Source organism: Clinocottus analis, unplaced genomic scaffold (assembly GCF_023055335.1).
Source record: "Clinocottus analis isolate CAN_PGR_092001 unplaced genomic scaffold, fCliAna1.0.p SCAF_13, whole genome shotgun sequence".
NCBI lineage: Eukaryota > Metazoa > Chordata > Actinopteri > Perciformes > Cottidae > Clinocottus > Clinocottus analis.
This window is the reverse complement of record NW_027175854.1, coordinates 552,506-580,000: the sequence shown is the minus strand read 5'-3', so window position 1 is coordinate 580,000 and position 27,495 is coordinate 552,506. Positions and strand designations below refer to the sequence as shown.

The following is a 27,495-nucleotide window of genomic DNA, read 5'->3' as shown; positions in this document are numbered from 1 at the left end:
CCTCAGGGAAGGAAACATTCCTTCCTGTTTGTCCGGCGTTCACAGACGGACATGAATGACTCGATGTGTGCGGTTTGGACCTCGTCCTCTAAAGTCTTCCGTCCCCTTTTGTGACACTACGTTCTTCTCAACACAAGCCCACCACTCTCTCAATATTTAATGCCTCAGTCTCTTCTGCTGTCGAGTTACTGAAACCATCATTAAAATTAATGAACACGCTCGTGTGTGAACTTGAACCCTCGTCTTTGGGCAATTTCTGTCTCTCTTTTGGCGTCTTCGCTCGCCTCACAGAGGGACATTGTGTCAAAGCCTGCCACTTTACTCCAGGCAGCAACTGAAGCGATGCTCACAACCGATACCGTTGATTTCAGTCTGTGACTCTACACAAATGTCAGGAAGCGCGTTATCTCCTGTGCAATATTCTGGTTACAGCAGACTGTATTCAGAAGCATGCCCTCAGGAAGGCCTCTGGCGGAAATACATCAGCTGCTTTGATGGCGTGCCAGCCTTTTCTCCTTCATCAACGGCTTTATATTTCTTTAAAAACACAGTTTCTCTCTCTGACATGCACACTTGATCTTTTTTTTATTCAAGTTGTAAGCCAGAGAGGAAGCCCATTCAGCCAGTGAGAGTTAGTCGGGGTCAGAGATATGAAGACGCCAAGAGACTTGCCATACGTTTCATACTGTGGGAATATACATCTCTTTTGTATCATTTACATATTATAAAAAGTCAAAGAGCAGGACTATTTCAAGGCAATATTGGATGTTTGTGTGCATACAATGAATATAGACTGGCTCCCTGTTATACAATTTCACATTTAGTTTCAAACCACATGTAATATTCTACCAAAGAAAACAACAAGAGAGAGAACCGGTTGGATGGAAAGTGGAATAATGGAGGAAATAAAGCGATTAAATGAATCCATCGTCCTCTGTTCTGGGCTGTTCGTTGTAGCGTGACAACACGTCCTCACCTGATGATGCGCTGGGCAGCGTACTGGTGGAGACAACGAAACTGGGCCGACATGTTGGCGAGGGCAGCGAGACAGTTGGTGTGGAGGTACTTATCCTTGAGGAGGATGCACACAAACATAAAGGTTACCTGATGCTACTGTTAAGATTAGATTCATTACACACGTACAAGTACAGAGCAACAACATGCAGTTTATCAACCAGAAGTGCAGTAGTAGTAAGTACCAACACAGGAAATAAGTTAACAATCCAAGTGGAAGGCAAATGATAACTGCATGTTACTCATTTCAATCTATGAGCCAAATGCTCTCAGTGGATGTGACTCATGACACTTTGCAGGTCTCTGAATGCACAACACTGTGAGTACGTGCTAAACGCACCCTCGTCCGGGTCATGTTGAACTGGATGGTGCGGATGACCACCAGGATGAGCAAACTGCCCAGCGAGATCTCCGTCAACGTCCTCTCCGAGTACCACGAGACGTTCTTCAGCACCTGCGAGGGAGGGAGAGAGATCCATGAGAGATGTGGAAGCTCGCCGCGGAGACGGCTGGAACGAGAACGACGTTGTTTCTACGCACCACCTCGTGGACGGATCGGTTGAAGGCGTCGTCCTCCGTGAGGATGAGGAGGATGATGAGGGCCATGTAGACGTGATGGGAGTTTCTGTCCTCGACGTGGTAAAGGATCTCGAGGATGGGTAACACCTGAGAGGACGAGAGGGAGAGCAAGGGGGAAGGTCTGAGCATGTCTGAGGGCATAGCGGCAGAAATTACATTTATTCAATCCTCGTGGAAACAGCTCGAGGAGACAGAAATGCTAATATGACTCTCGCTGCACATGAAACTGAAACGCTGAATACCTCTTCTACAATACAGAAATGCATCCTTTATAATATTCTAGTCAGGGGAAGGAAGCTTTTGTTGTCTTGCCGAGGGGTTTTATTTAGGTTTAATTTATCAACGAGGCCCAGTGAAATCGCACTATTACTGTAATACATAAAGCCCCCGAAACGATCGCGGCGTTAGCACCTGTGGTTCAAACCGAGCGCTAAGTATTCATTCAGCGCTGCGACACTATAGGTGGAGGCAGATGCTGTATTCAGAAATATGCAAAACAGATGGTAAAAGCGATTCGCTAATGACGGCAATGTGCAAGATTGAATCCTCAGAATCGTACCGTCGGAGTGAAAGCCGTTAGTCGCTAGCGTGGTGAGCGATGAACCCACACAGATGCAGCGTAAGCTCATTACTCTGTCGTGCAGCGCCGCTTTATTGTGGCTAGACTCATTAGGACCCCCCCCCCCTTCATAAAAGGCTCAATCTAGATTTGCTAATGATGATATTTTATTACAGCAGCCATAAAAAAGGGAATAACACAGAAAAGGTCATACTGATAGTAAATGAATCTGATTGACCTGCCAGTTCAGAATATGATTGTATAAAAACTGCATTTCCTGCACATGTTTTGCAGCACTTAAATGGCACTTTGTAGTTCAACTTTATTGAATAAATTGTACTTTCCTGAGTCTTGTTGTTCAGAGTTTCTACTCATGGTTCAATGCACTTATTGCAAGTCGCTTTGGATAAAAAGTGTAACTCCTACTTCCCCTCACATGCAATAAAACCAAATAATTTACTGTGTGACAGCCTCGTGTGTGACTGTCCACCATGCTCATATGTGATACCATCTGACATGCAGAGCTTAAAATTGATTTTCATTCACTATTTGCATCAGTACATTCGCTGTGCTGTAAGGAATAACTGGCACTGGCCCACACGGGCAGAACAGCACCAGCTGCCACTGCACACATCCCACTATCTACTGAGCCGTAGCGTTGGGCCGAGATGAAACGATTTCATGGCCATACCCGTGTGTGTGTAGGGGAGGACTGCATAATGTGTCCTAATGAGGATTACCCAATCACACACTGGTCTTTCCTTTCGCCTTTGTGTTTTTAAAAAGAAAAAAAACCACACACAAAAACACAGATTGAGCCCGGGATTATAAAGGCGCACGAATGTGCGTCATCACCAACTGTCAAGCTCGCCGAGAAAACCCACCAGATTGTCCATGTCGGTTCTGGAGAGCATGTACGTCCTCATGTTGGCGTTCTGGTGGAGGAGCGTGTACAGCAGGAGCGTGGCCTGGTCGGAGCGCTGCTGCTCGCACAGCGCCGTGTACAGACTGTTGAAATTGATCTGGAAAGTGTGCGGTTGCTCCGCGGACAGTGACGATGTGTCTGTGTGAGCAGAGTCACATCGCGGTACTTTATCACCCGTATCACCCTCTGGCACACGTCATGTACATCTCTTAAATGTGTGCGATGGATGAACAAATGTGTGTTACCTTGCGTGTTTCTGAAGCAAGTGATGGCCTGGCGGTACGGGTTGGGCCAGTCGGGCCCGTCTGTCAGATTGGCGAGCACCAGCAGCAGCAGAAGGCTCTGATTGGACAGCGGTAAGGGGTTGTGCTCCTGTTCCACGCCGACTTTGCTGCCAGCGCCACCTAACGTGAAGACACTCCACAGCCCACCTGGAGACGGACAGACACACAAATAGTGCACAAGTTAACATGATATACACTCAGAGAGGTGTAGATATACACAAAACATGTACAGTGAAAAGCAAAATAAGCTTTTCATTGTGTAGAATAACTGGTATCTGTCCGTATGACAGGAAAACAACTTGTCTTATGTTTCCTTCCTTTATTTTTCAAAGCATGTTTCAAAATATTCAAATATCTCCCGTCCATCCTCTCTGAGATACACATCTGGTTTTAAATATTTGCATTGCTCATTGTTGACCCGTTGGACAGTGATACAACTCATCTGTTTTAAATCCAAACTTCCTACTTTATTTAACGAGTCTATTGTTGTTTTATTGTATCTAACACGTCTGCCTTTTTTAAATGTGCTTGACTTGACGTTCCCCGGGTTGGATTATAGACAGAGGGAGTTTAAAGACCTGAGAAGTGCAGGTCTCTGTTTCAGTTGAGCAGATGGGTGGATGGACCGAGTAATGAAGAGCAGTCGACCCTTTTATAGAAGTATTGTCACTACTATCAGCTCTTCAGCCTGAAACCGATGAACGCTCGATGGGGAAGCGAGGCAACAGAGTAAATGTGCAGTCAGACTGAAGTCATCAAGGCCAAAATGAACACAATGGAGTCACACACACACACACACACACACACACACACACACACACACACACACACACACACACACACACACACACACACACACACACACACACACACACACACACACACACACACGATGCTTGGCAATACCTGGAATTTAAAACAACATAGACGGCGCCACAGGAACAAAAGAGAAACTGGAACGACAGGCCGACTGGAGCGGGTTGGTTTTTCTTGTTGGGGAACGGCGAGGCAGCCCAACAAGAAGAAGTGCTGGCGCTTGTTCAGGCGTCACCAGAAGCACGAACACCAACGCACGCAGACGGCAGCGCCCGGCGGCTGCAGGAGCCCTGGAGAGACGCTGCAGGGCCACGTTTTAAACGCAATGGCGTGGAAGCCCAGTCGATCTGTTGCCATCTAGTGGCAGAGGATTGGAAGAGCGGATGAACTTCCCCCCTCGATCCCGATCCATCCGACGATGCCGCGCTCGCATCAGCGGTTGACTTGGTTGCTGAACCGAACCAGATTGAAGTCACGCAAAGGAAGGAGACGCTAGTTTTAAAACAGTTCAGGGGTGACATGCTACAGCATTCAGAGATTCACTCGAGGAGAACGTGGGAGTTTTATTGTTGCGTCTTGAAAGGAAGATGGAACAAAAGGACTTGTGACTATATCTGTAGGGTTGCGTGTTGGTTTGCTTCTGATCTCACTCAGGACTAGTAAAGAACAGAGTCGGGCTTCGCGTGCATCAAATCCCGTCAGGAGGGGAATGAACTTGTTTATATTGGAGCAAAAGAACATCAACAAACTGCATCCACAACAGAAAGAAATCCCCCAGATAGAAATGACATCATCTCGCTCTCTCTTCTCAAGAGAAACGAGTGTGAGAACATAAAAAAAAAAAAAATCTTCAAAAAGAGAGAGGGGGGCCGAGTTGTGACGGAGCCGTGTTCATCTCCTCACTGGCACCACGCTGACTAGCCGACAGTGTCAGAGAGCCGGTCTGGCAGCCACATTTCCTGCACTCACACACACACACACACACACACACACTTTATTGCTCACACACACACACAGCTCTATTTTACCTTAGTGGGTGCTGTTTGTTATCCGTCTGGCTCGGTTCCCTCGGCCTGTCTGCCTGCCCACCACCACCTCCACCACCTCCACCACCTCCACCACATAAACCCAATAGTGCTCCGCCGCTCCGGCCTGGCCGGCCGCCGAGTGGAAAAAAAAGAGGAGGTGGAGGACGTGAAGAGGAGGGAACGGGAAGGAGGACGCGGGGAAGAGAAAGTCACACTCGGACACAGAGGCTGGCACGCCGACATCACAATCTGGGCTCTGGGACTCGGGGCCATTAAAAGGCATCCACCATGAGACACGCGACACAAACTGCACCCACAAAGTCTCGCTTCACTTGAGCCTGTATCCACAACATCTCTGGAAACTATTCGTTACCTGCAAACCTCTACTAGTCTCCATATTCACATATTTAGCCATTAGAAAGGCTGAAGCGCGGCCCGTGTTACACGTTCCTGCAGCAAAAGAAGAGCTCTTGATGTTCTCCCCAGCCTTGGTTTCAGGACAGAAGGCTGTGTGTTGTCTTACATAATGACCACCGCCGTCAGACACGACTCCTGGCACGCACTCAACTTCTATATTTGAACCAATATATCTTTCCAAATATTCAGACGCAGGCTGTAAACCATCCCTTGTAAATCCACATCTCCCCCCCGCCCCGATATCTACCTCGCCTGACGATAACCTCGTACCAAATGCAGATTAATTTCACGGGTATTATCAAACACAAACGCTCCGGTAAAGCACTTAATGACGCCGCTGTCATCACACTGTCGATTAGGGAAACATCATTCCCTTACTTTACTCACGAAGCGCTGCAGTCTGTGTGATTTAAGCCCGTACGCACCCCGAGAATGATTTCAGGAACACCATTTTATACTTTTAGTATTAAAATGAAGAGGAAAGGCTGAATGTATTTAGAGCCTTTACAATAAGACTACATGATTGATTGAAACAAACTATTTTATTGAAATGTTTAATCTTCACACAGCTCAGTTATCAGTGCACGCGCTTGTTCATTAGTGAGTATTTATGAACCACCAACAAAGATGAAGTCTCTGTGAAGCCGGTTGAAAGCTGCATGTTTAGTTCAGGAACACCATTGTGTGAACGTCTCAGCGGCTCGTGGAGACGTTTCAGTCCAGAGAACTGATGTGGAAAACATTTTCTCATCATTACAGCCCAGAACAAAGTCTCCAGCGCGGACGTTGATGTGAACAGAGACGGACAGAATGTGCTACTGACTTATTAACTTGCATATCAGTGAATGAAATATGACATCAGGGCTTCAGGACAATGCCTCTGCCAAACACACACACACACACACACACACACACACACACACACACACACACACACACACACACACACACACACACACACACACACACACACACACACACACACACACACACACACACACACACAGCCTCAACTCTAGATGATTATCCAAAAATGCACACGGTGAAACATGCTGTACAGACAAAAACAAACACACCATTCTGACAATCTCACACAAATGAAAATATATGCTCCAAGCTTTTTCGTCCAAAACCCGACCCAACGAAAACATGCAGAGCACATGAAAACATTCCACTGATGTTGTTTCGTATCAAACGCTCAGAATCATAATAAAAAGCTTTGGCCAAAGCCATAAATTCATCTTCTCTTGCCCAATGTGACCGACAAATGTTAAGCGTGAGATACAAATGAGAGGACCTAACGCACATGCAAGACGTCTGTGTTTGCGTCGCTGTCAGTGGGAATCAATAGAGGCGATCGGGACCGACGCCCTCGGACGAGAAACAAGAGGGCTGGACAGGAATCATCTTGATTTCATGGCAGGGCTTGCAGGCAGATGGAGGGCTTGAAGTATTGTGTGTGTGTGTGTGTGTGTGTGTGTGTGTGTGTGTGTGTGTGTGTGTGTGTGTGTGTGTGTGTGTGTGTGTGTGTTTAAACACGCAAAAGGTACATGGAGAGTACAGGAGAACATAGAACGAAAGGTAGTCACGAGTTATGGATGCACCATCTGTTAAAACATTTGGAAAGCCAGGACTAATATGTCCTTGCACATAAATAATAACGATCCCAGTCTTTTGCACGTAATGAGGCATAAAACTTATAAATTAATACACTGGTATTGGATCTGGACCCAAAAGCCAGGCGTCGGCATCGTTGGATCGATGCGAAGAGGAGAAGGAACCGACCGAGTGAGAGTCCAAGAGAGGAGAGACGAGACAACGTGGAAGTAGAGAAGAAGAGGAGGAGAGAAGTAGAGTCCAATTGACCAGAGCAGAGTGGAGAGAGGAGAGGAGAGAGGGAAGGAAAGAGGAGAGGAAAGGAAAGAGGAGAGAAGCGGAAAGAATAGAGAAGAGAGGATATGAGAGGAAAGAGGAGGAAAGACTAGAGGAGAGGAAAGAGGAGAGAAAAAAATAGAGAAGAGAGGAGATGAGAGAAAAGAATAGAGAGGAGAGGAAAGGAAAGAGGAGAGGAAATAATAGGAGAGAAAATGAAAGAGGAGAGAATAGAAGAGGAAAGAATAGAAGAGGAAAGGAAAAATTAGAGGAGGGGAAAAGAAAGAGGGGAGGAAATAATAGGAGAGGAGAGGAGATGAGCGAGGAGAGGACATGAAAGGAAAGAGGAGAGGAAAGAATAGAAGAGAATAGAAGAGAAGAGGAAATAGGAGAGGAGAGAGGAGAGGAGAGGAAAGAGGAGAGGAGAGAGGAGAGGAGAGAGGAGAGGGAAGAGGAGAGGAAAGAGGAGAGGAAAGAGGAGAGGAAAGAGGAGAGGAAAGAGGAGAGGAAAGAGGAGAGGAGAGAGGAGAGGAAAGAGGAGAGGAAAGAGGAGAGGAGAGAGGAGAGGAAAGAGGAGAGGAGAGAGGAGAGGAGAGAGGAGAGGAAAGAGGAGAGGAGAGAGGAGAGAGGAGAGGAGAGAGGAGAGGAGAGAGGAGAGGAGAGAGGAGAGGAAAGAGGAGAGGAGAGAGGAGAGGAAAGAGGAGAGGAGAGAGGAGAGAGGAGAGGAGAGGAAAGAGGAGAGGAGAGAGGAGAGGAAAGAGGAGAGAGGAGAGGAGAGAGGAGAGGAGAGAGGAGAGGAGAGAGGAGAGGAAAGAGGAGAGGAGAGAGGAGAGGAGAGAGGAGAGGAAAGAGGAGAGGAAAGAGGAGAGGAGAGAGGAGAGGAGAGAGGGCCAAAACGCTGCTGTGTGCTCTCTGGGTGCTCGTCCTGCTCAGACAGCAGAGCGTGAAGCAAGAGAGGAACAGACATCCTCCCACACAGCAACATGCTGATGAAATGAAGCCCTGCGTCGCTGCCGGAGGCCAGCGCTCGTTTCTGGGGAAAAGAAACCCAGACCGTCTATGGATGTGACCGTGTGGGCATGAATTATTATACATGAGCACGAGGAACTTCTATCAGTTCATCGTGTAATCGAGTCCAGAACATTATGATTCACAGGCTTTATACAAAGCATTTTAAAAAGGTGTGTATCCTGGTGTGAGACCTTCTGCTGATACAACCCAGAGGACACAAAATAAAAAACCTGCAGTTCCCCTTCAGCCACTGAATATTGTCCAATTGTATTTAATTAAAGAAAATGAAATTGCTAATACCTGCTACACTTGAACAAACAGCCATTCCCCCATCTTAAACCTCTGAAATGAGTGTGTGCGCTCTGCCCATCCCCGATGACAGCGGCGCTCGTACGAGACGCAGAGAGAAAACAAGTGTTGTTTCTGAGCTGCAGCATAAGAGCGCTTGTGTCTTTGTTGGTCTGTGCGTGTGTGTACAAGGGAGGCGGCTGCAGACAGACGGGCTCGAGGGGATTACAGAACAGTGCACAGCACCATAACTCACTGGCCCATCGCCGCCACAGACAGACAGGCTGGGTTGAATGCTGATGGCTCACTGATAGGAATCTGCCACCAACAACCGACAAAGAGCATTTTATCTGCCGGGGGAAACCCGGCCCTCTCCTCACACACACACACACAGGACATATTACCAGTCTGGTACACACACTCTGTTCATTTTTGACTCATCACTTTGGTCGCACACGGCTGTCAGTGCGGCTCGCGCTTCAGTTTATCAGATTATTCATACATCTCACTCACTGGCTCCAATGAACTAAAAATAACAAGTTCACCGTCTGGCTCTTGTTTTTTTGTAATTTGACCATCATTCCCAGGATTTCTGAAGATGTTTTTTCTAACGAACCAGCTTCATTTGGATGCGGGGAATGTGGCGACGTCACTGCAACAAACGAAGTGCAAAATTGGCAAGAACGGTTATCAAATAATGAGAAAGAGCGAACAATTGCACCTCTTAAGGGGAAGATTAGAGGGAGAGAATATATTTTTCTAGAACAATTAGGTTGACTGCTTCCTTTCTTTCTTTGGAATAGTGGATCATTTTCCATCATAAAGCTCCTAAACTATTTATTATTTAAATAAAAAACTCTTAAAAAAAAAAAGGTACATTCTCACCAATCGTATCCACACGAAGGCCACAACCTGTGACCAACTGAAGGCCATTTAGTTTGAGAGAAAACACACCTTGACTGCATCCAAAATGCTTATTACAGTCATTCAAAGCAAGAACAAAAAGAAAAAACTGATGCCGCGTCTGAATGAAACCAGGATGTAGCTTTGCACACTTCAATGCAGCGTTCAGTGACCGTTTACAATATCCAACTGACTTTTACCAACAGAAAATACAACTACAAGTTAAAACGTTGGTACTTGTAACCCTGGATCTCAGCCATTGTGGTGAGTTTGTGGTGTATAAACACATGATTGTGATCGAGTTTGTCTGTATCCGGTGTGGATGTGTGGACTCGTACTTGCCACCCCCGACGCCAGGCCGTAAAGCAGGCCTCCCTCAGCTTTTGGCTCGAAGACGTGGGCTGCTGGAGGCGGACATTTCTCCTGCCGGATGAAGTTATAGAGCAGAGTCTTCACCAGGCGACTGGTCAAGGACAAACTGGAGGAAAAGAAAGACACATGGCAGGTTTTAATAGACCAGGAAACCTAAGGGCATGACAAAGGTTTCATTTCTGAGGTCTTCAACATTTCAGGCGCAAGCTCAGCAGCAGATATGTCAGAATGAAACCATCTAGTTCTGCGGCTCTAAAGGCAAAATCTCTCAATCGTCACTTATGACCCATTAGAAGTGTAATGAAAAGCAAAGCCCAGACACGGGACCTGTTCTTCCTCCATGCAGGTGTGCGGGTGTGTGTGTGTGTGTGTGCGCACAGCCGGACCAACTGAGATCCTATTCTCCGTCCACAGGTGTCCATATCAGGTGTCACTTTGAGACTCTAGTCTTCCCTCAGCACGTCAGCTCTCTCCCAGCGAGTGACGTGAACGTAATTGCCGATGAACAAGATCCAATGTCAGTTTCTTCTCGCCGCAGCCTTTATTTCTCAACGGAACAAAAGATTGTGGTTTGGAAAACATCCGCTGCTTGGAAGCCTTTCCTGAGGTCAGTAGCAAATAATCCAACAAGTTATTGTTGAGATTTATAAATTATCTTATCGGCACAATTAAATTTCTGCATTTTGAAGTTTATTGGTATTTTATTTTAATTTTAAGAGCCTCTCTGATTCAGTTTTCCTCAGCGTCACAGACGACGAGGCCACACTGGAGACGGAGGTTTGTTTAACTAGATTAGCTTCTCTTGTCCCTTTAAAGTCCTATTTTTATGCAAACTAGGTTGTTGGTGTGTTTTCTCACCATCGGCCCTTCATGATGTGCTGGTAGATCAGTCCATCCCGCAGGATGTCTTTGTGGAAGAGTTGGTAGGAGAAGAAGACCAGCAGCGTGGTCACCGCTTCAAACAGGATGCTGTAGGTGATGTCACTGCGAGGAAAAGACCGACGCAAGTAGAGTTAATGCAAATAAATCATCATCTCTCATCCCACAACTTAAAAAGATATACATGAACGTATAGGAAGACGGCCTTTAGATATGTTGATTTGCAAAGCATGAAGTTTTTATGCTGGTACAGAAAGTCAGATCAATCAAGTGATCTGACTTTAAAATAACGCGTCGACGTGGTTTTCCTTCTACTTTCACACAGTCTCATCTCTCAGTTAACACCTGGCTGTGTGTGTGTGTGTGTGTGTACGCAGATGAACAGTTAATGGGTTCAATACGTATTGTACTTATTGCTTCATCTTGATTTTCTTTCCTTGGTCTTTTATAAATTCTACAAAGCCCAAGTTGACTGCTTGAAATAGCTCGTTTTATCCGACCCGCGGCCCAAAACCCATCGCAGGAAAATAAATATTCCCATTTGAGAAGCTCGAGCATGAGACTGTTTGACAGATCCACCAAAAATGCATTATAATATAAATGTTTTAATCAGTGCCAGTATTGTTTCAGCTCTACACCCGTCGGAAGAACAATTATACAGCTAAACACAATGTCCAATTTTTCCAGATTTTGGTATAAAAATGAGACAATTCATACAGAAATCACGTCTTGATATAGGTTTAAATCACACAGCTTTGTGTAAATGTGAGACACGTGCTTTATAGTCAGACTCCAAGGAATTCAACAGGGAAACCGTGACGATGTCACAGTACGTGTGGAAAAACTAAAAAAAGTAAACGGTTTATTCGTCAAAGTGCGTCAACTGCATACCTGGAAATAATCTAAAAACTATTCAGATCCATCTTCCTTTGTGAAACAAAGCCACAAAAAGTGAAGATGTCTGCTCGGGATTTGTGGGATTCTCATCCAAACCAGAAGCACGTACAGAGGAAGTGGGCTGACAGCCACAAAGCGGTGGAGGGGGAGAAAAAACAGGTTGAAGTCCTGAAGCTCTTGGAACAATGAATAACGCTGGAATGCCGACTGCATTTACACAAGAGGGGGTTTGATGCCCGGAGACAGCAAAGAAGAGAAAAGGGAGAACGTGGACTGGTTGAGAGGAAGAGGATCAGGAGTGACACAATACAGACACCGGCAGAGAGGAAGATGCTGCGTCAAGGAAAGAAGAAACAATTGTGAGTTGTGTTTCTGTGAACTTGTTTTGACACTGCAGAGGAGGGTTCAGTCCACAGAGACGCACGAGCTGCATCTCCGTCTCTCTGTGACAGACTGAGTGGCGTGCTGGAGATAGCTGCATAAACACACTGAAACATTCACTCATTAAAGCAGAGTGTGTTAGCGTGCATGCCGCCCACGGGGAGTAAAGGATGATACCGGGTGGGTTTTTTTTTTTTTCAATCATTCTGTTCCCTCCTCTCCCACTCGTTGGCAACGCTCCTAATCAAACTTTAATTTCAAGCCTTTTCTCTTCTTCCGAAAAAAAACAACAAACACATCATTAGTCACGTCCCCTTCCTTTTTTTTTTTTAAAAACTATTTCGTCCCTTCATCAACCCGGTTGCCAGCTCAGAGCTCCGCAGCACGGCAGCCTGGCCGACGACGCTGAAAAACGAAAACACACGGACATCCGAGCAGAAGCCTTGATCCATAATGGATCTCAGCTTCCTCGCGGTTAGAGAATCCAGGAGCAAACGAGCAAGTGGGACACGCGAAGAAGAGCGTTACGGCCTTTTCAAAGGGTTTTATTATTCACCGCTCTGTGACTAAACATCCCAGACACATTAACGAGCAACAAACACGGAATAAAAACCAGGAACTCACAGAGAGCCTTCATGTGGATACTGTGCAAGAAGTATAATGTCATAATATATATTTATTATAATGACATAATGACATATGTAATGAACAATTTGTATCTGCACATTTAAAAGAAACCATCACCGTGTGGAGTGTGTAATGTCACTTTACGGTGTTGCATCCCATGCGGGAATGTTTTAGTGTATGTAAAACACAATGGGGTGTTTAATGTGATCTTCCTCACACACATTTTGACACACCTCTTACACACAGGAGATACTTACAGCAGGGGCACTTCCACGATCAGGTGGATCAGGTTAGACAACAGCTCCTCCAGGAGGTCCTCGCTGCCGGTTTCTACACAGAGAGAGTTATTATATGCGACATGTATGGCGGCTCCCTGTTGATCATAGTCTCTCTGAACGTGGCTCCTTCCTGCCCCCCCCACCCCCCCCCCCCCTCCTCGCTACGCTACGCATCATCCATATTTCATGCTCGCTGTACAGAGGAACGGCATTGAGAGGAATCTGTTAATTGGGATTACAAGGTTTCTGCCGGGTTCGCTGAGTTAAATTGAATACTTTAATACTGCAGACATCTTTAATACCCCGTAGAATGCAATTTAAGAGCCGCCTCATGATCACACCGGCCAAAGTATGAAAGTCGGATGTAAAACCAGGAGAGACGACAGATTATTAAATCACAGTTTCAGTACTTCCAGCAGTATGGAGCAATAATTACTAATGATGTAATGAATCAAATTAACACGACCTGAACACAGATAAGAAAGCAGAAAATGAACGGATGGTTAAACAAATGCTTAATTTATGTAAATGTTGTTTAATAATTAAAAAAAAGGAATAGTTAAGTGAAAGGATGATAAAAAACAGCCGTGGCAGGAGGATGAAAATGAGCGAGAAGCGTTTAGATTTCTTCCTGCAAGTGAGCACCGACAAACGCGTCGAGTTGTTCATGTTCATCACATTTGCAGAGTGTTTGTTTGGAGACGTACGTCAGACAGGCCGGGAGCTCGAGGCCGACAGACGATATGCAGTCAGACGCAGATTCAGACTTTTTATGAAAAGAGTCTCTCAGAGACGTCTGATCCAGGTCAGTCGCTGAGGGTGTATGCGCGCAATTAAAAAAGCCAATTTCTTATCTCTCTTTAGCTACGATGGGAAGTGTTACGTTTGACCCTCGTGGCTGCGTTCTAATAACTCACATCTCAGGAGCCGACCGGGAGCCAAACACTTCCAGGAATGTTGCTCGAAAGGTTTTTAATAGAACGTCTCTAAACTGCCTTTTAGCCCCTTCATTGTTTGTCTGAGACGATAAAGCTGCAAGTGCCTAAATATGTCCAAAATGAGAAGTTTTCCCACTTAAAATCCTGTTGAATCCTGTGACGTTGAACCCCCCTCCCCCCACCCACCACCACGCCTTCCTCCTCCACAGCAACCTGTGACGGGGCTCACCTCCACAGGAGCCTAGCGCCCTCTCCTGGTAGGAGAACTGCAAGTGCAGCTCCTCCTCGCTCATCTCCCTGATGAACACCTTGAGCAGGCAGCGGATCATGAACAATGCATTGTGGGCCTGCCAGATAAACAGCTGACTGTGGAAGGGAAACAGAAGAAGAAGGAGAAGGACATCGCGTTCAAGGTCAAACAACAGAACTGTGATGGAAATAAATGCCATGAAGGAAATAGTTATAGTTGGTTTATGCCTTAAATTCACAGAGGAAAAGCTTTACTGAGCATTTAAGTTCAACGGTAATATGATGCTTTGAATGTTCAGTTACATATTCATTCGATAGTTTTTTTTCAAATTTTGGTGTATTTACTTTGGATTAAAGCCGCTGTGTGTGTTTTGCTGAATAAATCTAAAAGCTGGACCGGAAGGCTGATTAATAATTTCCTGCTTGTAAATGAATAAAGCACAGTTTTCATCGTCATCTCTGGCTGATGGCCTCTGACTGAGCAGTATCAACGCAGTAGAATAGCACAGTAGTGACCCTCTGGTGCTTTGAGTTACTGTACATCATACGCATCTTCCTTTTTCTTAAAATGCATTACAACCTTCACTTTGACAGCCGAGAAAACAAAAGAGAATCCCGGCGCCTTCTCCCGAGCATATAATGACACTAAACAAGTGAACCACGTCTCCCCTCGGACATAAGATGGGGACAAAGTCGGTGGGAAAGAAATGAGGAGGAAAACGAGAAATAATTGGGAGCGTTCAGCGCGAGCCAAAAGTGTTTCACAACCAGGAAACAGCAACACGGGCGCGTCTCATCAGTCCCACAAATTGACAATTTGCACATGCCGATTTTGTTAGAATCAGGAAGCGTAGGTTTGTTTCCGGGGACAAACATGTGAGAACTGTTTGAAAAAAATACACGAGAGCGGATGGGGAGCGATAACTAACCACAACCTCGATTTGATATTCGGCAGAGAACGAAGAGTTCCCACCCGAAGCCCTTTGGCGACTCGGGCGGGGTCAAGCTCTGTGGATCCGCGGCTTGGCAGCGAGTGCAGAACAATGCCACATGTGTTGATGGTTAGACCTCAGCAGTTTTCTCATGGGAAACCACAACAACAAGCGCTTCCCTGTGGAGAACGAGGAGTCCCTGACGGGGCCTGCGCCCCCTGCACAGAGAAAGCCGCTTTTTGTTGGACATGTTTATCGTTACTGACGCACTCGTCTGAACTCCGGCTCTCCTCTCAGGCTCCCGTACTCACTCTTGGCATTCTGTAGAGATTTTCAGCTCTTTGGTTCTTCCGAGGAAAACTCTGACGAGAGCGCCAAAGTTCCCCGATCTGGGATTGTTTTCAACTTGAAAAAAAAATGAAGAGGAGAGAATTTATCAGCAACATGACATTAGATCCAGAAACTTCCCTATATGATAGTTTGGTATAAAAGCAATATGAAGAAACACATGTTTATCTTTTTTTGTGTTAAACAACACTTAAGACATTATGCAGTAAAAACATTTGTTATATATTATAAGCAACGTACTGAAGATCTTGGCGAGGGGGATGACAGCCTCTTCCAGTAACTTAGAGTCTCCACTGAAAAAAAACCACAAGGAATGAGACAAAAACCTAAAAGATACGATGAATAAAACGGATCAGAGGAGCTGTTTGCGTGCATCATCTGCCCTCTGTCGCCATGCTCGAAAACTGCAGTGCAAAACATTAATAGCATTCAAATGGTTGCATCTGTATTTGTGTTCAAATAGACAAGACAAATATTTGAGCATATGGGGAACGCGAGGTGCAAAATTGAGTAGGATAAGTACACACATATGCTCTGTTATCAGTCCGGTTGCAGGAAGGAATGCAGTGTCTTTCTTTACTTCTCAACACTATTTACAAAGGAACTAAAAGTCAATTTACTCTTAACCAAGCATGACAATAACCCTGTTGAATCATTACTGAGGTGAGCTCTGCAAACATCTGGTCTGCAGTTTAATGTTTGATCCTGGTTGAGAATCTTAAAGATCGTTCTCAGAGGAAAGGTCGTGTGCCAAACTTCTTTCGGTAGAGCGCACTTTAGCTCTGGAGCAGACACTGGGAGACATTCTTCAAAACCTGAGACGTTTCCTGAAGCTGCCAGCAGAGTCGTTAATAGTTTGATGTCCTCGAAGTTATCAAACACACCAGCTATAAGACTGATAAGACATATACAACACTTACTTACTAATGTTGCTATTGTGTGATCAATTTTACCTCCAATTTGTTTTCCCTCCTTGTCGACTTCTTGTGTTGTTTTCATCAGACCTAACAAGTATTCTAATTACCAGTATTTTTTTTAATGTTCTAATTAATTCATTAGTTTGGCTAGGAACCGCTAACACAAGGTTTGCTTACTAGCTTTCATCTCTCGTTTCAAATGTTTTTCCTCATCACTGTGCAAAGCAAGCAAGTGGACCTCATTTGACTAATTATTCATCCATTAAAATACTGACTTTATAATGATAAAGAAACGGAGGAATGTGCATGTAGAGCTGCAACCAGGAAATGTTTTGTGCTTCAACTTGATAAATTCATACCTGGAGACACAGAACTTTTCCATGTGTGTTTGTGTTTGTGTACCTGCTGGTGGGACTGATGAAGGTGAAGGAGATGAGCTGGTTCCAGAAGGGATCATTCTCCGATATGGATTCAGTGCCCAGCAGGGCCTTGAGGCTGGGATTGTCGGACAGGTCACTGACCTGGCTGGTGTTTGCTCCCATCGCTCTCTACCGGCTCCACTCAGCCAGACTCTTCACTGTGTTTTCACCAGGCATATGCCAAATCCTGTGACAGAGAGAATGCGTTAATCATTGATGCCATAACAGAAAATGAACAACCATACTTTTGTCGAAGCCACTTCACAGGATTTAAGGATCTTAAGGCTGCATTCAGGCTCCATTAAGACCGAATGTAAATATGTAGAAGGAGGAAGAATAGTAGCAAGAGTTTAAGGCCGAATAGTACCCTCAGTTTGAGTTGGGGGTTTTATTTGTTGCACGTCAATTGTGGGTTTTACAACAATACAATATATTAGCTCTGTGAAAACCTTCAGTAACATTATCCGAATCAATTGGATGATCATACTACAGCAAATACCGTCTACCTGGAGACTTTTAACCCTCTTAAATACAATGGTTTTAAGCAGATTTAACTTGCACATAACTGAGATTCCTTGTATTGCTTATTACTTGTAAACATAATTACAACTCAGATTAAACATCAAATTATTTGAATTTAATTACGAGTGACAGAACCATCATGTGTGCCTTTGGAACAAATGATGTGGACCTCTAACCTCCGTCTCCTTGTATTTCTAATCAACTTTTTGCTTTGAGTAATTCAATGTGAGGAAAACCCTCAAGTCCAATACATAAGTAGTCTGAATCTAATTAATGTAAGGTCAAGATGACAACAGGGTAGCACATAAGGAACCAGGATGTTTGTTTGGTTTTCCTGCAATGGCACACCTTCAACACACAAGTGCCAAGCAAACTGGAGTCCTGGCTGAGCTAAACAGCACAGGACAGTTACAACCTTTAGTTTTAATGGTAATACAATTAACACATACGAGATAAGAGGATAAAGCGTAAGATGCCGCAAAGAGCCAGACATCTTACCAGACAAATGTGATCTGGCTCGATCAGAATTAGCTTTCCAGATTCAGTGAGCCGTCTCCTGGGTCTTTATCTGCCTCTGCTCGTAGTGTGACTGTATTTGCATCTGCAGCTCCAGTTGACCAACTTGCATTGACGTTAGCTAGCTCGTCCTGTTTCCAATGAAATGTACAGCCTCGGCAATTTGTTTTACTGGAAACCCGGCGCTCTGAAAACCAGACATTCATAGCATGAAACCGTAGCTCGGTAAATGACTGATTTGAGAGCGCGTCCCCGGTGAACCGGCGGTTAGTAACACAGCTAACGTTCACGTCCACAGCTTGTTTGCTATCAGCTGACCGCTTACCTGTCATAAATGCTTCTCGCAGTTTCTGTTTCTCTCTTGATTACAGGGACCGTTAAAAGGCGACTGGTTGTCACACTGTTGACTAGTTTTGTCCAATTCTTTTCTTCAGGTGTAATTTCCAAACGCAAAGCCTTGAAACTGAGGGCAATTCGAGAAAATTAAGTTTACTCTACATACTCCTATCGTCCATGTTTTCCACGTCGCCACCCCTTGCGTGATGACGACATGTGGGCGTCGACTACGTCTGAGCAGAGCCGTTTAAAGAGAAGGTCGCGTCGATCGTAGTTCATTACGAGTGTAACGTTGAGTGTGACGTTGCACTCTGGAATATTCACGATTATATTATTATGAGGAAATACTGAATCACTGCTCTGTTCTTTTACATGACAGAACATAATTATTAGCTATTTATAATGTATCGATAACTAAATATTGTTTCTACTGCAACCACATTCAGCTTTACAACAGCAAAGTCACTATATAAAGCCATATAAATCACTGGAAATCACTTGAAATAATTCTAAAATGTCAATAAATAAACAACATTCCTGAGTGAAGTTTATAAATGACAATGATCAATCAAAGTTGTCATCAACTGAAATAATCTTCACGTCGCCATTATTGTAATATATTTGTTTTAAAATTATTATTATTATCATTCTCAAAATGCATGTGTTCATTTTAATCAGTTATGACTCTCAATAAACGGCTCTGGTTTTGATAGGTGTTGACGCCAAAGACCGGATGTAGTCGACGCAATGTGTACATGCAGTACCACCTCCACGCCGCTAGAGGCCCCCGCGTCCGCTCCATCCGCACGTGTGCTGTTTGAGTTGGTTTCTACACGAGTTCATGCGAGATTTTTTTCGTCGGAGTACAACATGTCGGCGTTCAAGAGAAAACGTGGAAGACAGGCTCTTGCTAATAAAAAAGCAAAGAAAGTGAAATATGCCGCCGAAAAAGACGAAGCAATGGCGGAAGCCGAACGGGAGAGGACAGACGAAGTCACGATTCCACCACCGGTTTCGTCGGTAAGTGCCCGTTGCTTGTTATTAGCCACCGATGCTGTTAGCTAGCTAGCTGGCTAACTCGAAACACAGGGTTATGTTTTTCTAAAAGTTATTTAATGTTGTTGATATCCTAAAACACCCCACAGCCACAACACCCACATTGACATCCATGATTATACGTTTGTGTTTGTATTTCTTTAACAGGGTAGATGGACAAACAAGGAAAGAGTTCTCATTTTCTCCTCGAGAGGCATCAACTACAGAACCAGGCACTTGATGCAAGACCTGAGGACCTTGATGCCTCATTCAAAAGCAGGTTAGTACATTAACACAACCATGTACATTATCATTTCACCCCAAACATGTGCTGACACCACATTGTAACGTATGTTAGGCAGAGATGAAGGTTTTGTTAATTATGCTGCTCTAACAAGGTTTTTTTCTTTTGTCAGATACAAAAATGGACAGAAAGGACAAGTTGTTTATTGTTAATGAGGTAAGTTTTTTTTTTCAAAATCCGAACACTATGTATAATCGCATGCATGATGAATTACTAAAGATCTGTATTGGTCCCAGGTGTGTGAAATCAAAAATTGCAACAAATGCCTCTTTTTCGAAGCCAAGAAAAAGCAGGACCTCTATATGTGGTGAGTGTTGGATCTTTGTTACCTGCCCCTGAATATTTAAATGTCCTTTTGTAGTTATTGTAGAACTCATCCAAAGAAAATTCAACAATATTCTTTCCCTCCAGGATTTCAAACAGCCCTCATGGACCTTCTGCAAAGTTTCTGGTTCAGAACAGTGAGTTTCTTCTGTCTCGGTTTCGATGCGCAGTAGACAACATCTGTATTGTGCCTAACGGGTCTGTATGATTGTCTCCACAGTTCACACACTAGCTGAACTCAAGATGACCGGAAACTGCCTCAAAGGATCCAGACCGCTGCTCTCGTTTGATCCTGTGAGTAGTACTGAAGGGGAAACGCCTTCACTTATTATGTCAATAATATAATTTAATCAGGAGTACTGTTAGTGATTGAGCTGCTGCATGACACAAATACCTGTAATTCAATCCAAACATCACACCAATTGTTTGGATTTGGATGAATTCCTCTCTAAAATAGAAGACATTTGTACAAATAAAATGGAAAGAACTTGTCAGAACTGTAACAAGAGTTGACTCTGTTTGTTTTTCTTCTTCAGAAATTTGACAAGGAGCCCCACTTTGCATTGCTGAAGGAGCTCTTCATCCAGGTGTGTACAAAATACATTGATCAGTACAGCTGATCACACACTGTGTTGGTTAAAGGTGAATTTGTCATTCATCATTGTTTAAATGCAATGAACGTTGAAAGCTGAGTAGGTTTCATACCGACATTTAATTTAAGGAAGTACTAAATACGTTTCACGGTTGCAGACATTTTCCACCCCACACTACCACCCGAAGAGTCAGCCTTTTGTGGACCACGTCTTCACATTCACCATTGCAGACAACAGGATTTGGTTTAGGAACTATCAGGTAACTGTTCTTTAATTCTTCAGTCATCCAGGCTTACATCAGGATATTTTTGTAAATATTATATTGTTCTTCTGTTGTGGGTTCAGTGTTCAGATGCTTTTATTCAGCTAAAAAAAATCTTTTCCCGCATTCAGATCATGGAGGAGGACGCTGCTCTCGTGGAGGTCGGACCTCGATTTGTTCTCAACCTCATCAAGATCTTCCAGGGGAGCTTTGGAGGGCCTACGCTCTTCGAGAACCAAGACTTCCAGTCTCCTAACATGGTAAGAAAGTTTATATTGTAAGTGTGTGACGTGCCCGATTCATTACCTTCCTACAATATTTAATTGGCACCTTTCTCGCATGCAGCACCGGCGAGAGATCCGACTGGGGGCAGCAGCCAGAGTGCGTGAGAAGCAGATGGTGAAGGAGATGCAGAAGCTGAAGAGAGCTGAAGCGAAGGTGGACGTGACCCAAGACGTCACGGCGGACGTCTTCCTGACGCCAGCAGAGGAAAAGCATGTTCACATACAGACAGATGTGCCTATACCAAGAGTAGTGAAGAAGAACAAACATAAAGCTTTCAAAAGACAAAGGATAGCACGCAGGAAACAAGTAAAGTGAGAGCGCTCCCTTGATTTAATGTCGTCTCAAGCAAATATGGTAATGCTAAAGTGCAGTTGGGTCCATTATGAGCTTCGTTAAGCAAACAAAACAAAAAGACTTGAAACTGCAACGCGTTATTTAATTATCACTTGACAGAATTTGAGAATTAAAACTGCATGTGTTGTGTTCAATGTCTGTTGGCAGTTTGTGGATTCACAAAACATATTTTGCTCCCTCCGGAGGACTGTGCCGCTTGTAGCGGGCCATAAATCTCAACTTTTATGATCGGGCAAACCGTATTTGCCCATCCTTTGTGAGAAAAAAATATTCCATCAATGTAAAAAAAAAAAGTTTAATGATTTTGAGTAACCAGTTTTCAATGTTATGAAAATAAAACAATTTTTAACGTTTTCTGCGTCATCGTATGTATACTTCCAAGAAATGGTCAAAATTGTAAGTGTAGACATTAAATATGAAGCAGTGCGTAGAAGTTGAACAGCCTGTGGCGTGCAGACCTACAATGCACACAATCTAGAGACGTTTAGGAAAGGATGTTTTAAGTGTTCGAGGAGCAGAAGATGCTCCAGAAATATATCAATCTTGACCGATTGTGGTCTCAACTGGACTACAAACCATATAAATACAGGCAATATTTTCTGACCTGGACCGCCATGGATTCACAATAATCCAATATATACAGTAACTGTACAAACAATTATTTTACATATCTGTCTATGGCATTAAGTAGTTGTTATAATGGAACTATACAAAGGTACCCAATCAGACCAAGTAGGTGACCATGTCTTTCCACTAATCCAGTGGCAATGCTGAACCTGGTTATTGAAACAAACCCTTTCCCACTGTCCATTATGCTTATGAAGTCCAGCATGTATCACCTGTGTGAACCCATCTGGCTGCAATGCCGCCTCCGGCAGACTTTACTCACTCATTCGAAGTGAATGGCCAGCCCTGAAGTCAATCCCACAGATTGATCACTCCTCCTCAACCTCCTCATCGGGACAACAAAAGTATTCCACAAAGCAGATCTGTCCGTCGTCATTCCTGACCAGGTACTGCAGAGACAGGAAGCCCCTGCTGTCTGTCCTCACAGAGACTTTACAGGACAACGCCAAGGCTTTGGTGGAGGGCTTCAGGAGGGACATCTTGTACCTGTCATGTTAACAGAGGCCAGCACACAATGTGGAGCGTTAACAAAAGTCACTAGGGGCAGATAGACAAGATTATTATTAGATTGATAAAGTTAAAGCAGCATAATTGGTCTTTTTCATAGCAGGTATTCGGACATGAATTAGTAGAAAAGGCACAGCTGTAACTCATAATTGATGTAATTAACTATACAATGCAATTCCTGTTCTGACAAGTCAATTGTCTCCGGTCGAAAAGTAGTTGTAGCACCGAGGTTTATGACTTTGATAGTAATCAGTTGTCTTTCACCACAACATAAGACGACTATTGATTTATTTATCTGCACTAACCTGTTGGTTTGTGTCTTGTCGCATCGGAACAGCTCCATCATGTCAGAGTCTTTGGGATAATCATAATGGGCATTTCCAGAGTTCCCAAACGTAGACAATCTGCAGAGCAAAACAAATCCCAGAAGTATTACACAAGAAACATGAAAGGTAAATTTCCAAGTGTGATTCCTTCACTTTGATAGATTTGACAGTTTAATTAGTGAAAATTATACATGTATGGTTAACATTAATCTGTAGAACAAGTAGTGATGCTTTAAACAACCGATTCAAGTTTTTGACAACAAACCTAAAGTATGGCTGGCTGGGGGACATGGTGATCTGTAGCACCTCACTGGTCATGTCCAGCTCAGAGAAGGCTTCCTTCAGACTCTCCGACTGCAGGATCACCTTTAAAAAAAACAGTCGTAATTAATTATTGTTTTTAGAAAGCTTGTAGATAATGTTATACACAGTATATTCCATGTGGGTCTGATAAACAAGCAATCATTGAAATCAACAGAAAATGTGTATTTTAATGTGTGTATTTGTCAAACTGCCAAACGTATGTCGTTGTATATTTAAACAGTAGATCAATGATTTGAAATAGTGTAAATTCACCTTGTTTGTTACATTGCTGCTGCTGAACTCAAAGTCAACGGGCTCCTCTGGTTCTTGTGTGTTGATCTTGCACACAGTCACTACCCCACCTTCCTCCAGGAACAAGGTGAGGGGGTAACCGTACCCCTGGTAGCACATCCGCAAGGCTGTCGACACTCCTTCAACATCGGACAAGAGAGATAGTGAAAATGTTCAGTCATATCTGAGCTGGATAATAATCTAATCTAAACACGGCTAAAAAATAAATACAAATAAATAGTAAACTGTGTATAGTTTAAATAGGATTGACTCTGTTTTGATTATTGATCACTTCCTTTATCTGTACCAGGTATTGTGCTTCCTCCAAAGATATTAAGGCAGTCCAGCAGAACTGTGAGGTTAACCTGGAAACCCACAGCGTCTTCTCGTATGGTGAACTCTTGGAAGATCTCCGTCTGGATGGAAAAACAGAAGATATCGCAGAGTCTGCTGCTTTTCAATGCTCAATGAAAAACAGATATAAGGATGCTTATGTATGTAAAAGCAAACCCACCTGGATGAAGGCATTGGCCTGCAGACATTTGGAGTCCTCCACAGTGACCTTCAGGCCGTTGGGTGTGGCGCTGAAGATGGCATGGTCTTTGAATGCGATTGCTTTCAGGATGTTGGACAGATTGCGAGCATTGTCCAAACTGGCCACTAAAACGTATTGTTCATCCTCGGCTTGCGACTGCGTGGACAGAGGCATCGTGGTGCTGAAATAAAGACACACAGAAGTCAAAAAGACACGTGTAAAAGACTGCACAAAAACAAAAACAAAAATGCTTAGTTGCCGAGTTAAATTCCCCAAATATCGTTAAAAGAACTGTTTATTTAATTGCAAACCTTGATACTCAAGAAGTCAAGAGCAATCATTTAGTCACAAAGAAGCACGTTACTGTGCTATAGACACACAAACCTCTCATTTTGCTGTCTGTAATTTACTTATTTTAAGCTAGGCTAACGTTGTATGACAGCGTATCATATGTAGTTAGTGATGAGTTGAAAATAACGATAAATTAAGTGACATGTATTGAGTGTTAAATGATTTAACATCCCCGGAAAGTAAACTTTACAATGTTTCTGATACTGCGTCAGCTACTTACAAAGATGTATTTCAGAAACTCATACGCATGTGTTTTGAAGAAAGGCGCCGCTGACAACTTCCGGTTTTCTCTTCTTATACGGAAGTAGAATGTGCGCATGCGTAGATTTATTCCAGAGACTTCCTCGCAGCAAAGACCAAAACACAGAAGAAACATCTTCTCAACAGCGGCAGTAGCGTTACGTGACAACATTTGTGTTTTCGTGATCCAAAGAGGTGAGAATTATAACTCAGTGAAAGTGTTATGGCTTTAATAATGTTGTTTAGACTACAGGTTAACGATACGTCTGTTTCGTTCACCGAGCGATGACAGGGAGCTAGCTAGTTATTAACGTTAGCTAACGAGACTGATGACGGTGGGACGTTGTTTACTCACTAACAGGGGCAGTAATGAGACGGAAAATGTCGCCTGAAGTCTCAAGAGGAGCCTCAACAGGTTGACGACTCGTGTTGCAAATATGCTGCTATATTTGACAAAATATTAGCTTCTTAAGCACCAGTTTAGTTGACTGGTTGCCTGTGACAAACCTCGGTGCTTTGAGAACTGGTAGAGGAAGGCTTTTTAAACGTGGTTACGAAAGTATCGAGACTCAACTTTGTAATATTCAGTATTTTTACACGTGAATTCGGCTTGTTACGTCATCGTTGTGAATGCATCATCTTGAAGATGGCTGTTTCGGCTGCCAGTCATCCAGTAGCATGCAGTGAGTGTACATCACAGAAATACTAAAAAAGGTATTGTTACAGCTCAATAACAAATAACAAAACACCTCAAATAACTGCGGACAATTGAGCCCACATCCACCGAGTGAGCCTCTATTGCAATTCTGAATGCACCTTTATTCAAGGTGTTACGGTACGGGAGCGGTACGCAGCACAGAGAAGCAGAGCTAAAAAAGCTCAAGTGAAATGATGATATTCAAACGGCATATCCTTAAACTTGTAAATTAAAAGTACAATGCAGTCTTGTACAGACTGACCCCAGCTATGTCCATGTCTATGGCCATGAGATTTTACAGTACATTTTTTAGAGAAAAGTGACTTCAAAGTCAGCTTTAAGGACATAATGATATTCATGTCACAATTTCCAATATTCAAACTGCTATAAAAATGGATGAGACCTCACTTGACCGCAAACTCAAATACCTCATGCGGCGCTACAGTATATGGCACCTATCTATTAGTCCCTTGCTTTAAGATAAAGAAAAATCCTCTATTACTGATCTGTCTAAGATTTGTGGTTGCACAGATCTTAACAGCCATATAGCATCAACCTCACAGCCTTTCAAATTTGAAACCTTGTGACCACTGAAATAAAGTCACTTTATGGTTTTTTGACAATTTGTGGATCTGTGTTTGTTCTTTCTCTGCTTCAGGTTCTTGATTTTGTGCAGCCTAGCTGAGCTGCAGTCATGGTGTGCATCCCCTGTATTGTGATTCCTGTCCTGTTGTGGGTCTACAAGAGGTTCCTGGAGCCTTACCTCTATCCTTTCATTTCACCCATTATTAATATATTCTGGACCAAAAAAGCAGTCCAGGAGACTGCGTCGAGTGACCAAAAAGTTATCGAACAGAGTAATGGCACTTGCAAGGTAAGTTAATTGAAAAGTAATGATATTATTATGACAAATAATTAGTTTTAGTCTTGTAAAAACAGCATATTTAAAGACATTTTCCTTCTCGTGTGTTTCAGCCTGAAAGTAACGGTGATGCCACTGCCAATGGATCCACTGTAGCAGCAGATAAAAAGACAGATTGATCGCTCTAATTTATTATAATGCATCTAAAACCATGTAAATATGCCATTAGTATAATGCAGAGAAACTATGAATTAACTTATAATACTTCTTTGAATGGATTGTTTTTTATTAGCCTTCCATATTTTCTGATCTTGTTTTAAATTTAATTTCATTAGTAAAACAGTTGTACTTATTGTTGAAATTTTGGCTTTGTTCATCATGAATTGATACATGCATTTAATTAGTTGATTATTCAACAGAATTTTTTTTTCTGAGTCAAATTTCCAGTTAAATGAATAAAATACTTTCAGATAGAAATATATGCTAATTTATTGCTCCATACTAAGCTGTGCTTCCAATTTCCACGAGCTCGCGACATATTGTAAGTTAATAAGGGATCCATTTTGTTTGTATTTTTAGAGAGAGAGACCTAAATTATTAATTACATCTAATTCTGTTCTGAATGTATTCTTTTTTTAATTTGTGAATTTCTAAAAGCATTTATTTCGTAATGAAAAATAACTGAGAATTGATCGTTGATCCTTGTAATAAAATCCTAAAAATGCCTGAATCATGTCATGTTGTGTGTTGATGCAATTTTCTGACCAAAAACATCGAAACCAAAATGTGGATATATATATATTTTATATAAAATATATTCTATTATTGTATATAAGTAAAAGGGACACCAGTAACCTTTGTATGAGATGCAACACTTTTTTATGACTAAATACTCTGAGCAAGCAATTCAAATCAGTTTTAAACACTTTTTTTCAGTTTGATTTAACTGCGATTAGCCTGTTATTCAAATGAATATATTGTCATAATGGGATATAATGTCCTCACAAGAGGGCAGTAGCCAGGATTTTAGAAGTTGGGCACAAGTCTGCATATCACACACCCACAATCCCATGACTATTATGACCAGAAAATGTATTTACTCATAATGTTTTCACTTTGAAGCATTGAAGTAGTCGTATTTAAATATACTGAGTCATACATACTTGCATAAGTTCATAAAATACTTACCTTGTGTATGTTCAAAAAGTTAATTTTAAATTGGGTTGCATGTCGAGGTGGCTTGTGTAACTGTAAGTGTCCCTGTCACCACTAGAGAGCATCATGGTTATAAC

General features: G+C 43.1%; 4 protein-coding genes across 6 annotated transcripts in view; 2 read left to right on the top strand and 2 right to left on the bottom strand.

The window, feature by feature from the left end:
- dym (dymeclin) overlaps positions 1-18,515 on the bottom strand; it is a 44,062-nt gene extending 25,547 nt beyond the window's left edge. The window contains exons 1-14 of one of the 3 annotated variants that reach the window (XM_068574484.1): positions 18,297-18,515; positions 17,954-18,158; positions 16,917-17,120; positions 15,838-15,890; positions 15,561-15,654; positions 14,298-14,434; positions 13,110-13,182; positions 10,927-11,052; positions 10,035-10,174; positions 3,323-3,508; positions 3,037-3,215; positions 1,555-1,680; positions 1,355-1,468; positions 977-1,071 (exon numbers count right to left, since the gene is read on the bottom strand). In XM_068574484.1, coding sequence (XP_068430585.1) covers positions 977-1,071; positions 1,355-1,468; positions 1,555-1,680; positions 3,037-3,215; positions 3,323-3,508; positions 10,035-10,174; positions 10,927-11,052; positions 13,110-13,182; positions 14,298-14,434; positions 15,561-15,654; positions 15,838-15,890; positions 16,917-17,056 — 1,463 coding nt within the window. In that variant the 5' untranslated portion in view covers positions 17,057-17,120; positions 17,954-18,158; positions 18,297-18,515. The remainder of the gene's footprint in view (positions 1-976; positions 1,072-1,354; positions 1,469-1,554; positions 1,681-3,036; positions 3,216-3,322; positions 3,509-10,034; positions 10,175-10,926; positions 11,053-13,109; positions 13,183-14,297; positions 14,435-15,560; positions 15,655-15,837; positions 15,891-16,916; positions 17,121-17,953; positions 18,159-18,296) is intronic. The other 2 variants (XM_068574485.1, XM_068574487.1) reach the window with 2 other exon arrangements.
- Positions 18,516-19,134: 619 nt separating this feature from the next.
- On the top strand, positions 19,135-21,817 carry bxdc2 (brix domain containing 2). Its single transcript, XM_068574683.1, has 10 exons — positions 19,135-19,327; positions 19,511-19,622; positions 19,759-19,802; positions 19,883-19,953; positions 20,058-20,107; positions 20,191-20,264; positions 20,507-20,557; positions 20,721-20,822; positions 20,957-21,085; positions 21,171-21,817. Exons 1-10 carry the CDS (start codon positions 19,178-19,180, stop codon positions 21,423-21,425), a joined length of 1,038 nt encoding a protein of 345 aa, XP_068430784.1. The 5' UTR covers positions 19,135-19,177; the 3' UTR covers positions 21,426-21,817.
- Positions 21,746-24,688, bottom strand: rad1 (RAD1 homolog (S. pombe)). The gene is made up of 7 exons (XM_068574684.1): positions 24,625-24,688; positions 24,033-24,234; positions 23,826-23,934; positions 23,501-23,658; positions 23,190-23,290; positions 22,904-23,002; positions 21,746-22,577 (listed from the first exon to the last, which is right to left on the bottom strand). Exons 2-7 carry the CDS (start codon positions 24,225-24,227, stop codon positions 22,400-22,402), a joined length of 840 nt encoding a protein of 279 aa, XP_068430785.1. The 5' UTR covers positions 24,228-24,234; positions 24,625-24,688; the 3' UTR covers positions 21,746-22,399.
- A 43-nt stretch (positions 24,689-24,731) lies between these two features.
- On the top strand, positions 24,732-26,923 carry LOC137784085 (UPF0729 protein C18orf32 homolog). Its single transcript, XM_068574518.1, has 3 exons — positions 24,732-24,839; positions 26,000-26,215; positions 26,317-26,923. Exons 2-3 carry the CDS (start codon positions 26,036-26,038, stop codon positions 26,380-26,382), a joined length of 246 nt encoding a protein of 81 aa, XP_068430619.1. The 5' UTR covers positions 24,732-24,839; positions 26,000-26,035; the 3' UTR covers positions 26,383-26,923.
- The last annotated feature ends 572 nt before the right edge of the window (positions 26,924-27,495 follow it).

What these genes read in the sequence shown, in the direction of transcription:
- bxdc2 (XM_068574683.1), top strand. Translation starts at nt 19,178, where the DNA reads ATGTCGGCGTTCAAGAGAAAACGTGGAAGACAGGCTCTTGCTAATAAA. An exon ending in AAGCAGGACCTCTATATGTG is followed by an intron (nt 19,954 to 20,057) that starts GTGAGTGTTGGA and finishes CTTTCCCTCCAG; the next exon opens with GATTTCAAACAGCCCTCATG. An exon ending in CGCTGCTCTCGTTTGATCCT is followed by an intron (nt 20,265 to 20,506) that starts GTGAGTAGTACT and finishes TTTCTTCTTCAG; the next exon opens with AAATTTGACAAGGAGCCCCA.
- rad1 (XM_068574684.1), bottom strand. Translation starts at nt 24,227, where the DNA reads ATGCCTCTGTCCACGCAGTCGCAAGCCGAGGATGAACAATACGTTTTA. An exon ending in AGGCCAATGCCTTCATCCAG is followed by an intron (nt 23,935 to 24,032) that starts GTGGGTTTGCTT and finishes TTTTCCATCCAG; the next exon opens with ACGGAGATCTTCCAAGAGTT. An exon ending in TGGAGGAAGCACAATACCTG is followed by an intron (nt 23,659 to 23,825) that starts GTACAGATAAAG and finishes CCGATGTTGAAG; the next exon opens with GAGTGTCGACAGCCTTGCGG.
- LOC137784085 (XM_068574518.1), top strand. Translation starts at nt 26,036, where the DNA reads ATGGTGTGCATCCCCTGTATTGTGATTCCTGTCCTGTTGTGGGTCTAC. An exon ending in AGAGTAATGGCACTTGCAAG is followed by an intron (nt 26,216 to 26,316) that starts GTAAGTTAATTG and finishes CGTGTGTTTCAG; the next exon opens with CCTGAAAGTAACGGTGATGC.